The sequence below is a fragment of the Sciurus vulgaris genome (assembly GCF_902686455.1).
Source record: "Sciurus vulgaris genome assembly, chromosome: 2".
In the NCBI taxonomy this organism is placed as follows: Eukaryota; Metazoa; Chordata; class Mammalia; order Rodentia; family Sciuridae; genus Sciurus; species Sciurus vulgaris.
The window spans coordinates 133018606-133034128 of record NC_136462.1 but is presented as its reverse complement, the minus strand read 5'-3'; the positions used below and the strand labels follow the sequence as shown (position 1 = coordinate 133034128).

General features: G+C 49.0%; 1 protein-coding gene across 5 annotated transcripts in view; it reads right to left on the bottom strand.

The window, feature by feature from the left end:
- Positions 1–15523, bottom strand: part of APBA2 (amyloid beta precursor protein binding family A member 2) — a 273902-nt gene that overhangs the window by 6644 nt on the left and 251735 nt on the right. For all 5 annotated transcript variants that reach the window (XM_079122129.1, XM_079122131.1, XM_079122130.1 and 2 more), the window contains 5 exons: positions 15267–15353; positions 9817–10002; positions 5843–6022; positions 4353–4565; positions 3315–3434 (listed from right to left, as the gene is read on the bottom strand). In XM_079122129.1, the coding sequence (XP_078978255.1) occupies positions 3315–3434; positions 4353–4565; positions 5843–6022; positions 9817–10002; positions 15267–15353 (786 nt within the window). The remainder of the gene's footprint in view (positions 1–3314; positions 3435–4352; positions 4566–5842; positions 6023–9816; positions 10003–15266; positions 15354–15523) is intronic.

Genomic DNA, 15523 nt, shown 5'->3' with positions numbered 1-15523 from the left:
AAGGGGAAAAGAGACAAAGAGGGTGAAAATGGGCTTGTGCCTTAAGAGGGGTGCTGCTGGCAGGACAGATTCTGACCCTGACATGCAAACTGTCAGAATCCGGAGGTGGGGAAGGGGAGCAGGAGGAGCTGGAGGGGGAGGTGCTTGGTCTGCAGAGGTCTTGCAGACGAAGGCTTGCCCTGCAGAGAATGAGACTGCGACATGTTCTAAATTCATGTTGTGCACTTTGGGGGAGGAAGACTGTCTCCAAGCTGGAAACTTCTTGATTTCTTGGAAGATATTGTGGGAAGAGAGAGGCAGGATCCATTTGGAAAGAGCATTAATTGGATCATCAGGGGCCTGTCTGCTAATGCTTTGTACTTTAGGAGTAATGAGGCTGAAAATGGAAAAGGTACTTATGCAAAACCAGCTCAGATCTGGGCAAACTTTTATAGGAGACACAGGGGACCCCTGACTTCATGGAGCACAGCAGTGAGTGGGTGCTGTGCTCCCTGTGGGCCCAGCAGGAGGAGAGACTAGCTGGCTGGCCAGGACCAAAGCCATGATCATGGGCCTTGTGGGTATTTCTGATGCTTGCTTTTTAAAATCCTGGGCCCTAGAATATAAGCATATTAGTCCTGTAGTGGTCATAGTGCTCCCAAATCCACACGTGCACCCTTCACTGACCCTGACACTATGCAAAGAGGCCATGGGCATGTTCCCTTTGCCCCTGTTCTGCAACTTTCCAACTGGGAGGCCTGAGGCAAGTTACTTCAGCTTCCTGTTCCTAGGTCCTTATCTGTGAAATGGTGACAGATAATGCCATTCTTTAACTGAACCACCCCACCAAACACTGGTTGCTACAGGAATGCCCTAGATCTGCTAGTCCATGGTGGGGGATTCCATCTCCTGGATCCTGGAACTGACCCCAGACAGGTGGACTGGAGAGACTGAGACAAAGAGACTGTACAGACTATGACCTGTGCACTCATGTGCCCCACAGCACTGTTCATAAGAACCAAGAAGTTGAAGCAACCCAAGTGTCCGTGGAAGAATGGATGGATAAATAAAATGTAGCATATCTATACAATGGAATATCATTCAGCCATAAAAAGGAAGGAAATTTAGACACTTGTTTGTAGGATAAACCTTAAAGACATTGTGCTAAATGAAACAAGATGGTCACAGAGAACGAATATTGCATGATTCTATGTAGAGTAGTCAAGTTCATAGGCAGAACATATCATGGAGGCTATGGAAGGGGCAATGGGGAGGTCCCATTTTTTTTAATAGGGACTGAGTGTCAGTTTTGCATGATGAAATGAGTCCTGGAGATTGCTTCTATAGCTGTGTGAATGTGCTTAACACTTCAAAGCCATACACTTAAAAATGGTTAAGATGGTGAATTTTATGTTGCATGTATTTTACCCTAATTATAAAAAATAAAGAAAAAGAAAAAGAAAAATAGATGGCCTAGAAGAGCTGGGGTTTAAAGAAAAGGGAGATAGAGTTGGGCGGGGGGTGGCCAGGGACCTCTCTCTCTCCTTCTCCCCTGCCACACCCAGACTTACTTAGCGGGACATAGTTCATCTCTGCTCACCTGCATATTAAGCCCACTACCTACCATAGGAAATGTCCCTGCAGTAATCAGGCAGAAAAACAGTCAGCCTGTGGCAGAGCTGACAAAGGCCATTACCTAGCCATGTGCCCTCCACAACCCTGCCTAGTTGCTGCATGGTCAGGCACTATGGAGGCCAGGGGATGTCCAGCCATCTCCCCCTATCCAATGGCCCGTGGCTATCCCAGGCCAGATGGAGTGAGCACTTTGGGCAGAAGGAGGTTCAAGGGAGCTTTTCCAGACACTGGGGACAGGGAGGCTCAGGGAAGAGAGCACTGTTGCAGGGCCAGGGGAGGGGGCAGCAGGAGCAGCAGGTGTCAGGCCGGGCACTTCTGAATAGCCAGGAGGGTTGCAAGCTGAAGTCATAGTCTCCTAGCCATTGGTTGCCTCCTGACCAAGGGATCTGAACCACTGTAGCCAGTACCATGAGGTCTCCTGAATGCTTCCCCACACTCACCCTTCCCCTCCAGTGGGGAAGCTGCTACAGAACCTCCAGCACTTCCATTGGAAGGTTGTTGGGAGAGAGCCTGTAACTTGTCCTTGTCACCTGGCCCTCCCTGGCTGTGCCTGACTCAGGTTCATGGCTCTGCACTTGGGCTGGCCATAGCATTACCTTTCTTTTCCTCTCACCTTAACTCAGCCCCTAAAAGGCACAAACCAGGGCCCCAACCCTCCTCGTCTCTCTGCTCCCACTTCCTGACTCCTCTTCTGCACACCCTTACTGGCTGTGCGGCCTCAACAGAAGTAGATCTTGACTCTAAGTTCTGTGACAACACCCAGGCTCTGTGTACCCTCCACTGCAGCTCACAGATGTGGGGGCTGAGGGACTCCCTACTCATTTACAGTAAGGAAAATTTTCTCTCATTTGTAGTTGTTTTTCTAGAACGTTCTCCTTGGGTCCTTCCTCTATGCTGTTGGTGAGCACACACATCCTCTCCACCCACCCTGACACCACTTCCTCCTCCTCATCTCTCCTCAGCACTTTAATACTCAGGGGTGTTTTAAATGATTTGGGTATTACTGGTCCCCCTTCTTCTATAATCATTTAGTGGTCACATCACTGTACTATGGGACCTTCGCAGGAGGAAAACACCAAGGAAAAAGAACTCATGCCAGCCAAACTCAAGTCAAAGAGAAGGTGGAAAACTTTGAACTGAAGAACTTTGGCCTGGGGAGCAGGCATAGAATTTTGGCCAGTCCAACATTCACTCAAGCCCAGGAACACCTCCTCCAGGCAGCCTTCCTGACTTTAGTGCCTGACATGGAGTCTGACTCACAGAAGATATTTCACATACGTCTGCTGAATGGCTGAATGAATAAATGAACAATGAGGAAAGGAGTGAATGAAGGAGTGATTGTGCTTTTGTTGAACATGGTGAGTCTGATGCCACTATTAGTTGTGTGCATTCAAGCTACAGTTGCTGGCAAAGGCTGCTGCCCTCCCCTCCTGAGCAGACATTTGCTAAGTTTAGCCATCACTGGGACACGGGTTCCTACCCAGGACGTAGGGACCACTCCAAGCCATTCCCTGGCCTCCTTTTCTAGCTGGGTCAACACCCAGGACCTGCCCTGGGACACTGAAAACTCCTTTCCCATGTGGCTTGGCTAATGGCAGCTGTGCCCAGTGGGCTGGCATGGTCTTCCCAACCAGACAAGAGCAGCATCGCCCAGGCCCTAGATGTGGTGAAGGCAGCCCAGGGCAGGGAAGTAGACTCACGATTCCATTCTGCACACTGAAGCCCAGCTGGTATTTGAGGTCTGGCCGTTTGATGAGGACCGTGGTGACTGGGGGACAGCTGACAATGTTGAGCTTCACCTGCGTCTGGTTCTTTAGGCCCTGCAGAGCATGGACACAAGAGTCACAGGCAGGGTCTTAGACACCACCTGTGAGCACACCTTCCAGGCCAGGCCAGGCCAGGGATGAGTCAGGCTGGCAGGCAGGAAGGTAGGAATGCAGCCGAGGTGAGGTCTGCTCATGAGAATACTGCTTCTCACCTGGCTGAGCTCTCAGCCTCGCTGTGCTCAATTAAACACATGCTCACTTATTCGTTCACTCGTTTCCTCAGGCAGTCACCTCTGAGCCTCCGTGGCTGCTCTGTGCAGGGGAATGAACATTACCCCGATTCTCATGAAGTAGCTGGGTACCCCAGGTGGCAGTGTATACGGTGGCCCCCAGTACTCTGGTGCTCTCTCTAACCCAGGCATAAACTAGCTATTTGCAGGAGTAGGAAGCCAGGCTCTGAGTGCCACTGAGAACCAACCGGTTGAGCATCAGGGTCACCCTCAGGGGATCTCGGGAGGGACTGTCAACATGCTGAAGAACTTCCTCTTTGGAAGGACCATGGGGTTATTTCATCAAACCGAACATCCTCCAATACTGCACAGTGCCGAGAGTGACAGCTCAATGGGACTCAGCGGCGAGGATCCTGGAGGCTCTGGGTGCTGCATCAAGGCGCCAAGACCCACCTCAGGCCCCAGGGGGGACATGATTGTCAATGAGCCCCCAAGACTGCAGTCCTGGGGTCAAGTGGTGGTCCAGAGGCAAGGGAGGGGTCCAAAAGTTCTAGCGTGCCTGGAGGTGAGACGTGCCCTGCATGCACACACAGCCCCCAGAGCTGCAGGGTTTCTCCATGTTGATCTCTCACTGGGCAGAGGCTCCACTGGGTTGGCTCCAAAAGCCCATTTGTGGAATGCATTGGTCATGGGTCAGATGAGGTAGGGCTGGGGAGACCACCAGGCACCCCAATGTACCCACCTTGATGATGCCCTGGCAGGTGGCGAGAGGCAGCCCCACCAGGCTGGTGCCATTGATAGACATGATCTGGTCCCCGATACTCAGCTTCCCAGAGCGGGCTGCTGGGCCACCATTCATCATGTTTGCCAGGATCACTGTGGGCAGGATGGAGCCCCAGCCGGACTCTACAACAACCACGCCCAGTATCTCACCCTTGTGCTTCTCCAGCTGTAGCTACAAGAGAATTGACAGTGTGAGAGGGCCCACAATGGGGTCCAGGTTCTGTGCCAAGCACCTACAGAAGGATTGGCCTGGGTGGGTCCTGACCTGCACAGGGATTGAGGTCAGCTCATCTCAGCCCAGAGAAGTCTGCCTGCACCCTGGCCTCACCCAACCTGGGATCCCAAGACCCTCTGGTGCCCACCAACTCTGGGAACCTGGGAGCACAGGGTTCACCTCCTCCCATGCCCAGCATAGAAGCCTCCAACCCCAAGCAGGACTCCCATGTCCTGGCTTCTGCTCCCCAACCCCCAAATCCACAGAGAACAGAGGAATGCTCTCAGAGTTGAGAGACCATACTCTGCCCCCAGCCTTTCCTCTTATCTAGAAAGTTCTATTTTTCTCTGCCCCAAGAGTGGCTCTCTCAGAAAACTTCCTGTCACTCATTCAACAAATAGGAGCATTCATTCAAGATATACTCAGGGTCATTCATTTGACAAGGATCCAGGATCATTCACTGATTCACTCATTCAGTAAGTACCCAGGATCATTTGTTCATTCATTAATTCATTCAACAAACAGGTCAGGAGCATTCATTCACTCATTGTAAAAGCAATCAGAGGGCTGGGGTGCATCTCAGTGACAGAGCACACTTGTCTAGCATCCTGGAGGCCCTGGGTTCAATCCCAGTACTGGAAAGAAAAATAAAATAATAAGAAATCAGGATCATTCGTTCACTCATTCAAGATGTAGTCAGGATCTTTCATTCACAGGCAAATTATCTATTCAAGAGGCAGTCATTTTATGGGCCACGCCCAGGGGAACTTGCTAGGGTCTCTACCACTGACAACTTCAAAACTCCCCTGCCAGAGCACCCAAGTTCCCTATTTTAAAGATGCCTCCCACATGCTTTTCAGAAGTATCTCCTGGGTGCTGAGTGCCAGTTGATGATAATAGCAGCATTAAAAGGCACATTTTCGAGGTCATTAACACTGATTGTAATCAGCTTCTTTGTTAGGAACATCTCATTTCACACACCAGCTCAGCTCAAGGCAGAAGTAAGACATACATTCTGGGTAGCCCTTGAGTCTGTTGTGAGGCAACAATGTGCACATGAGAGACTAATGAAGGCTTGCTCTCACCCTAGCCTGGCAGGATGAGGTGGGGAAGCACTGGGTGTTGCAATAACAGTCCTTTGCTGAGGTTGCCTGGATGAGTTCCTCAAGAACTTGGCTTGGAGAACAGACGCCAGTGGAATGGGCTTCCGATGGCCTACAAAGGGTACAGCTTACCTCCTTGCAGTTCTCAGAGTTTGAGAAGTGGATGAGGTCATCGTTGTACATCTCCTGGGTGTTGATGATGTCACTGTACTCCTTCTGGCTGAGGTCTTCCGGGTTGATGCCATTGGCCCGCAGAAACTCCTGATAGGCCACACTGAAGGCCTGCCCAATGGACTGGGCTATCAGTTGGGCCTGTGGGGAGGGAGCAGACATGAGACACTAGACACACGAGACACAAGTTTGGAAATACAGGCTTCACAGGGTCCCTGGAGGAGGGGCTACAGCAGGCATGGGTGTAGAAGGTGCCCATAAATCTTCAAAGGGATCCTTGCTGAGGCTTGAAAGAACAAGTGAGTAACCCTGGGTCCTTGGCTGGTGACAGCTGTCTTCTGCTGATATCCCACCATGGGCCACCACAGGTAAACCTATTTGCTGCCTTGTACCATCAGGGCCTGGTCCTAACTGCACCTTCCTGAATTGCTTTATGTCTCAGACATTCAAGGACAAGCCACAATTTCAAATAAAGTCAGAGAAAATGATGAAGTATTTGCTAAATGAAATATTTCACTGCTTTAATTGGTAACTGTACTGTATTTTCTTTTTACCCATCTTAGTCCAAAAATAGATTTGAGGTGTGCTTTCTAGGGAGCATCACAGACAGACATGGTTAATTATTCCTCCCACGTCTATTTCTCCTGAGCTACAGAACCCAGAACCAGCTGGGTGGGGTAAGTGTGAGTATTCTGTTGCTCTCATAGGGGTAAGCAAGACTGTGGCCCCTGAGAGGTGACAACTTGGGACATCAATGCATACGTCATGGAGCAGATCTTTTCTTTTACCTTCATCTGAACCATTTCTGTGGATGTTTTGGACTCTGACAATGCAGAGGCCTTGGCTGCTGAGACTTCAGGACGGGGTCTTTCCTGCCGGCTGCTGGTGTGCAGACAGGATGGTGGGAGGCGAGAGCTAAAGATTCCCAGCTCCTGGACTATACCAAGTAAGTTCATGGCAGCTGTGCAGTCCTAGGATAGCAGTGGGATTTTGGGTGACATCTCAGCACATAGCAGTACCTTCCCTTGCTCCAAAGCCCTGGGCCGTGTGAGCCCAGATCAGGTCTGCCCATGCTCCCCACCTATCTCCCATCTGCTATAAAGACAACCCAGCGAATTGGCTCGAAGGTATAAAGGAGGGATTTGGCCTAAATTCCTTTCTCACTCTGTACAATGCATGATTTAAGTGCTGCAAATGAATATGCATACGTAAAGGCGTGCTGGGCCAGATTATGTTTGCAGAGCATCCAGGCTTTTCCTTAAATAGGAAATTCAAGGTTGAACTACCCCACCGCTGATAGCTTCCTATCAATGCTAAACCATTGATAGGAAGGACACCTCAACACTTTCCCTATTCCCAAGACCAGCTTGTTGGCGGCAGGCTGATGTGGTCACCTGGGTACCACCAGGTGGCGCCGTAGGACTGGACAGGTGGAGCAGGGATCCTGCTGGGGATTGGCCACACAAGTCCAATGGAGATAGGGGTTTGGGGAAAAGCTGAGGACTGTGGGCCTGGGGTCCTGGAGCAGCAGGGGTCTATCCTGTACTGACTGGGATCTCAGTGACATCCCACCCCTCAGCCCCCCGTTCTGTCTCTACCTAAAGGAGGTCACCTGGCTGGAAGGGCAGTCGGACAGCATCAGATTTCCTGCCTACTAGACCAAAAGCTGGGCGCAGGCTGCCCCCTGCCCTCAGACTACCACCTTGGGATGTCCCGGGACCACACTCCTAACCCCCAAAGCTCCCTTCTTTGGGCCACATTTTGATCCTCCTCCTAACTCTAGGCCTCTTTGGGAGAGAAGCAAGACAGTCAGGTAGCCCAGGGATGGGCATCACCTCTGGGCATGACCCAGGAGCCTGCAGAATTCTGCTGGCTGCCTGCTGTCTCCCAGTTCCCCTTAAACCTGTGTCCTGGCTTCCCTTCTACCTGGGCAGAGGCCAGCCTGGAGGGCCCTCTCTGCCTGGCTGAGGCTTGCGACTCCAGCACCTTCAGACAAATGGCTTCCTGCTTGCCTGGGACTCACAGCCAGGCCTGAGGATGTTCACCGCTGTGAAGTCCTTCCCTGGTCCCAGCAGAAGGTCAGGTGTCAAGGGCCCTCAGTCAGGGGCTGGGCACCAGGCAGGCTGCTGCAATGTGGGTGTGTGTACTTGAGAAGACAGGGAGGAAGAGGATGCTATGTCCAGCACTACATTTTGCCAGCATTATCATGCATGCAGCTTCATCTCCTCTTGCCTCAGTCCCAGAGCAGCTGGGCTCCCTCCTACAGGGAAGAAATCAAGACTGAGTACCACCTGGACAGAGCCACCATTGGGTCCTGCTCTCTGGGCCACATCTTCAGGGTCTGGCATACTCTACCTGGGCAGGTCTTTCCCTCATTTTTTCAAGGACCCATTCACTCTCCCTTCCCACTGTGCTGTCAGCCTTGTGTCTGTTGAAATAAAAAAAATTGTGGCTACAGTGGCAGCTCCTGACTTTGACCTTCAACCATCCGGTTGAACATGGAAGTTCTTTGTTGCTCCCTGCTCCTCAATTTTCACACTAGCTGGCCATTAACCCTCTGCTATTTGGCCTGCTTCTTGCTTACACTGACCATTATTTGAGGCTCCACACCCTTGCCAGGTCTCTAAGATATCACCAAGTCCCCAGTCACTGAGAAATGGTCATCCAGGTATCCACAGATCTCTACATAAAGGTGGAAAGTATATGTATGTGCTTCAGTAGGTCGGTACTGAAATAACATCCTCACCCTATAAATTTGTCATTGCTCCCAAGCATTTTATGTTGACAACTTCTTGGCAAAAAGATGACTGCCCCTACCCACAAGTTTGCATCCTCTCTTCAAATACAGTTTCTATGCCATATTTCATAATCATGACAATATTAAGAGCCTTCCTATGGATCTTGGTCTCAGAACTCCTTCAAGTCCTCATGTGAACAAGAATGCCTTGGCCACTTTGCACTTGGGCACTTGCTGTTGCCTAAATAGGGTCACACTAACGAAGCTCAAGATGACCTGTCTTCATAGGGGAGAAAAGGACCATGGAGAACAGATGATGTTCAAAAATTCCACTCAGATGATACCAACAAGAATGGCTCAGCAGAAGCCTCCCTGGTGGTCCCTGAGAATATCAGTCTGCAGAGGGGTCCATTAAGAGATTAGGGTCCACTCTCTCCTGAGCCACCCCCCACCCAACTTTCTGTGGCATCAGGATTGAATCCAGGGCCTTTTGCATGCTAGGCAAGCACCATACGATTACAGGTGTGTATCACCCTGCCCGGCTCTTTTGTTTTTGTTTTCCAAGACAGTCTTCCTCTGTTGCCTGGGCTGGTCTTGAACTTCTGGGTCAAGACATCCTCCCACTTCAGTCCCTGAGTAGCTGGGACTATAGGCACATGCTACTTTATGACCTCTTAGTGAGTCTATGGCATTTTCCACTTCAAAACTAAATTTTAACTTGCTTATGCAATGAAATGACAAGTGCAAAGGCATAATTCGACTTCAGATGTAGATGTACAACCCTGGCATGCAAGAATGTGTGTTTTATCAACAGAAAAATTAGGCAAAGATTAACTTTATTTTAGGAGGGGGAAGGTTTTATAAATGATTTCTTCAAATGGATAGCTCCCTTTGTATATTTAACTAAGATTAGATTTATAAACAGCTCCTGAAGAACCTCTTTCACGAAGTGAAATGAAACTGTCTTTGCTATCTTCACACACACACACACACACACACACACACACACAAATAATAAATAAATAAATAAAATGAAAAAAATGTGAAAAAATGGTTCACTGATGCCATTGGAAATGTTCATCATGGCACACAGGCCTTCCCCTTGCTAGGTGGTTTCCAAAGTGCCTGGGATCATGGAGCCACCATAAGGTGCAGGGCTGTCGGGGGAAAGGCCTTTCCCACTCTTGTGTTTACTTACATCCTCGGACTCAAACACGTGGCAGATCATTTTATACTGCTTCTTCCCCTCCTGGGCCCCAGGTGTGGTCTCAATGCAATCTTGAGAGGCTGACCGGGGCATGCGGCGTCTGGCCATCAGCACTACGATGTTCCCAATGTCAGCAATGTAGGAGATGGTGCGCAAGGCGTGGTCCATCATCGTTTCCTGTCGGGAGAGAAAAGAAAAGGCCCATATCAGGGAATAGCACGAGGACACGAGGACACGAGGACAAGGCAATAAAAATCACTCTAGTTTGGGGTTTCTCAACCTTGACCTTATTGACATTCACTACTGGGTGATTCTTTTTTTTCATTGGTTCTTTTTAGTTAGACATCACACTAGAGTCCATACCAGTATGGAATGTATCTTATTCTAATTAGGACCCCAGTCTTATGGATGTACACAATGGTGAGATTCAGTGTGATGTATTCATATATTTACATAGGAAAGTCAAATATATGAAAAAATGTTCAACATCTCTAGTGATTAGAGAAATGCAAATTAAAACCACACTGAGGGGGCTGGGGAGCTAGCTCAGTCGGTAGAGTGCTTGCCTTGTAAGCACAAGGCCCTGGGTTCGGTCCCCAGCACCCAAAAAAAAAAAAAAAAAAAAAAAAAAAAAAACACACTGAGATGTCATTTCACTCCAGCCAGAATGGCAATTAGCAAGAACTACAAGCAACAATAATCGTTCGCAAGGTGTGGAGGAAAAGGCTCACTCATCCATTGCTGGTGGGACTGCAAATTGGTGCAACTACTCTGGAAAGCAGTATGGACATTTCTCAAAAACCTAGGGCCTTGTGCTTGTAAGGCAAGCACTCCACCAACTGAGCTATATCTCTAGCCCCTGACCCAGTTATCTTACTTCTCAGTATATATTCAAAGGATTTAAAATCAGCATACTATAGTGACACAGCTACATCAATGTTTATAGCAGCTCAATTCACAATAGCTAAGGTATGGAGCCAACCTAAGTGTCCTTCAACAGAAGAATGGGTCATTCTTTATTGCAGAGGGTATCTTGTGCCCTGGCCTCTCTCTACCCCTAGATGCAATAGCACCTTCCCTTCCTGAGGGAGAATATCTAAAATATCTCCAGTCATTGCCAAATGTCCCTGCAGGGAGAGAAGGGGGGCAAAATTGTCCAGGTTGAAAAATCACAGCTCTAGTCAACAGAGCATTTTAAGATGCTGATTCATGATCAAAGTGACAAACATTTGGCTCTGCCTACATCCAGGGAGGCATGAGGTAGGGCTTCCTATCCTCACTAGGATTAGAGGACATCTGTGGCTCTGGAGAAGAACCTTCCCTGCAAGGCATGTGGCCTTGTGCAGGTTCAAAAGTGGCCCATATTTCCTACCCTGCAGAAAAGCAAGGCAGCAAGGTCAATGTTGTCCATCAGACAAGTTCTTCACAGGGAGCACAAGCAGCGTAGGCCTGAATCAGGAGACACTGAGGCAGCATGTCTGCCTCCCATCAGTGGGTTTCCATAGCTGACTTGGATTCCTAGGCCCCAGGCAGGTCCACTATTATTGATGGCTTTTGTCATCTGGCAGAATCTCCACCAGGCATCTTGCCCACAACCCCTCCCTAACAAGGTTACACACAAAGGCTCTGAAAAACTAATCAGTTGGTCTTTTGTGCCTCTGCTCTCCTTTCACAAAAGGAAATTGGGTGTTTCTGTGACCTCTGGTGCCCTGTTCTTCCCCACAGAATCATGTCTTGCAGGGGATATTGCACACATTTGTCTACAAGGGTGATTTGTTTTCTGGCAGAGGCCATGAGGGGGGTGCATAATCACAAGACAAAAGGGAGGGATACTGGAAAAGGGAAGAGTGAGAAGCTCTTCAGCATCTCCTGATTTCTGACCACTGTCCCATTTCCTATCGATAGCAGAGCTGTTTTCCTCACAGACAGAGGCTGACTACCAACTTGGTGGCCATCCTCCCTGTTGCCCTTCCTGGTCACTTCTACCTCCACAGTTTCTCACATGTTCCCACCTCTCCAGCCCTTCAGTCAACATTTTCATATTTTAGTCAAACCAATTTCCTGTTCAACCCACTCTTCCAGTTCATCCTAAACAGTGACTCGGAACAAGTTCTCAAACCACCAGTGGCCCATCGTCCTACCCTGAGTGTGGCACAGGAGTATCGGCAAGAGGTGAGTGCAGAGAAGAGTCACCACAGCAGCTCAGATAGCTGTCCTGATAAAGGCCTGCCTGCCTGTAGGTCTGCCTTTGACTGGCATTTGAGAACCTGGATTTTGGTGAGTTTTCGACCACCCTTAACTGATAAGCAGGATTCATTCTGCCTTAAGTGGGCAAACATACCCTAAGCTGAATACCTCTGCCCTTCCTGGGAGTCTAGAATTTTGCTAGTCTAGAGCGTGCCTATGTGACTAGCCCCTGGTAAAGAGCTTGGGGGCTGAGTCTCTGTGAGCCTCCCTGGAAGATAATACTTCTCATGTATCATCATAATCATTGCTGGGGGAATTCAGTATGTCTCATGTAACCCCACAGGGAGAAGACTCTGGAAACATGTGCCAGGTGTCTCCTGGACTTCATCCACACAACTTTCCCTTTGCTGACTGTTATATTTCGGATCTGGAATGTTCCCCAAAAGTTCATGTGTTAGAGGCCTGGTCCCTAGCCCATAGTGCAACTGGGAGGTGGTGGACCTTTAAGACATGGGGCCTAGTGGGAGGAAGTTAGGTCATAGTGGGTATGCCCCTGGAGGGAATGTTGGGACCCCAGTCCCTTCCTGTTCTCTCTTCACTTCCTGGCTGGCTGTCATGTAGTGAGCAGTTTCCTCTGCCTTATGCTCCCACCATGATGTGCTACCTCACCACAGGTCCAAAGGCAATGGGGCCAACTGACTTTGGACTGAAACCTCTGAAACCATGAGCCAAAATAAACTCTTCCTCCTTATAATTTGATAATCTCAGGTATTTTGTCAGAGGTGGAAAGCTGACTCCACTGATTTTTCTCTGTATCCATTTGCTGAAACACATTTTAGCCATGAATACATCAATATGCCGAATCCTGTGAGTCTTTTTAGGGAACCACTAAGCCTGGGGTGGCCTTGGGGACCCCCAGCATGGGTGAACAGATGTGGGATGGAGGATGGAGAGGTGTGAGGGGGGAGGTAATTCAGACAGTGTCCACAGAGGATGAGGAAACAAAGTCTATGTCTGAAGCATTACAAACCAGATGCCTGGCCCCTGTCAGAAGTCAAAGTTGCTCACTAAGTTCTTATCAATTGCAAGGCTCTATGGAAGGGAGATGGGGGTGGTGAACACAAAGATCAGTGGGATAAAGCACAGGCCTAGACATGGAGACAGACATGAGAGATGGAAGTTGAGTCCTAATGCTCATGCTGGGATGTGCCAAGGGCCTCAACAACTGAGTAAGGCAACATGGTGCTCAGTTTGGAAGTGAGTCTTAGCATGAGCCACATAAAGGGGCTATTCCAGCTCCAAGATATGCCCTACTCCTTGCTCTGTCCCCAAATGTTAGGAACCCCATGAGAGGGGAAGCAGGGGAGGGCTCCAAGCAGGTTTTCCCAACCACTCCCAACCCCTCATCCCTGAGGAGGTGACACACAGCTCATCTGCTACCTGCTGAGCTTATCTTTGCTCATTTCAGTAGCTCGGTGATACAGGCATTGTGTAGAGAGTAGAAGAGAGTATTACAGTTTGGATCTTGAATTTTCCCTCAAGGTCCATTATTCTCCAGCCCACAGCACTCTTGGGAGGTAATGGAACTTTTGGGAGGTGGGGCCTAATGGGAAGAATTTAGGTCATTGGGGTTGTTCCCTTGAGGATATATTGGGACCCTGGTCCCTCCTGTGCCTCCTTCATTGTTTTCTGATTTCCAGGAGGTGAGCAGCTTCTTGCACCACATGCTCCCACAATGATTTGCTACCCTGCCACAAGCCTAATAGCAATGGGGTCAACTATGGACTGAAACCTCCAAAACTGTGAGCCAAAGTAAATTTTTCCTATTTCAAAGTTGATTATGTCAGCTATTTTGCTACAGTAATGGAAAGCTGATGAACACAGAAAACAAATGAGAAAAACACACTGATGTTGGGAACCAGGATCTATGCTATGGATCAAGGGTGTGTATGAAACTGGAGATGTTAAGAACTCTATGGTACCAATACAAAGCACAAGTATGAACTTGTGGCTTTTAAAAACACACATACTGTCTGGTTTTGTGCACTGCCAGCCCCAGGAGCAATGACCCCAGAAACAATGAGCACAGCCAATACTCAGGGCTTTGTTCCTATATGTCATTGCTCACTAAATGGAGCCAGGGTGCCCTGAAGAAATGCCTGATTCAGGTCTAGAGCAGGAAGGTACAAGGTAAGCTGAGAATGTGTCACTCTCTCAAAAAGTGTGGAAGTGTTTAACGACTGTAAAGAAGATGCCAAAATGATAGCACAAGCTAAAAAAAAAAAAAAAAAAAAAAAGATTCCCGGATTCCAGAGTAAAAAAGAGGGGGGCTGGAAACAAAATTAGAACACACTTTCTCAGAGAACAATATCAGACAGTAAAAACGGAAAGCATGATATCCTCAGAAAATCACCATTTTGCACTTCCAGTGTCATAAACAACACAGGTAAGATCATCATCAGGGAATGCAAACCATCAGGCTGTTGGGCACGAGGGTACCCACAGTGTCACTACCAGGTTTCTTGCCAAAGACAAACTAAGCTGCCTTTACTTAGGCACCGGGCAGTCCTCACTGGGTCACCTGTGAGTAGGGGGCCCTTCCACCTCTCTGAGTCCTCACACACCAACTCCCAGTCCTACAGAACTGCCACAAGGCCTTTCCTAGCCCCTGACCCCAGTCTCCCACCTTCTCATGCCCAGTCTCAGATTCCCAGTCCTTTATATTTCATACATGATAATTTTCTCCTAATCTATCTGTTTCATGGTGGTGATTTAGGCACATGGCAGGGGGTATATGGGAGGTAGAAAACCTGCAGACTCTCCCCACTGGAATGCTGTCAGGCAGAGGTGATGGGTCACCCCGAGATCGCCCCCTGCAGCTGGATTTCCCAGGTTGGCACACAAGGGTTTCGGGAAGACCCTTTAGAGGCCCTGGGAGCACATACCTCCCCACTTGGCCCTCACCTTTCCTCCTCATTTTGTTTCTGTGGGACACCTGCTGCAGCTTTATTACTCCCACTGGCTTTTGTCCTTCCTGCCTGATGCTCCTCGGCCCCCCTCAGCTCGTTCTAGTTTCCACCACTGCAGCCCAATCAAGACCCTGGCTTCAGAGTCACTGCCCTTGGGGACACCTGTTCCCTCCTGCACCTGGGGACCTTGCTTCTACACCTGGACTTTGTTCTCCTGGGGTCTCCAAGGTATGAACTCCAGAAATGGTTGATGTGATTTCAGACAACTATCTTTCAAGCACTCACCTGTGTGTCAGCATTTAAAACTTTGATCCTTTGCGTGGAGATGAAGAGGTCCACTTCGGTCAGTGTCTGCGCATCTCCCTCAGAATTCTAAGAAAGAACAGTGGATGATGTTACAAATGGAAATGTTCACTCCAGCAAAGGCCTAGTGCTTTTATTCATTACCCTGCATCCCCGTGGAAGGAAATCGCAATGGCTTGGCTCCGAATCCATAGCTAAGTGTGAGTTTTAAGGCAGTTTTTAAATGGCACAGAGAAGAG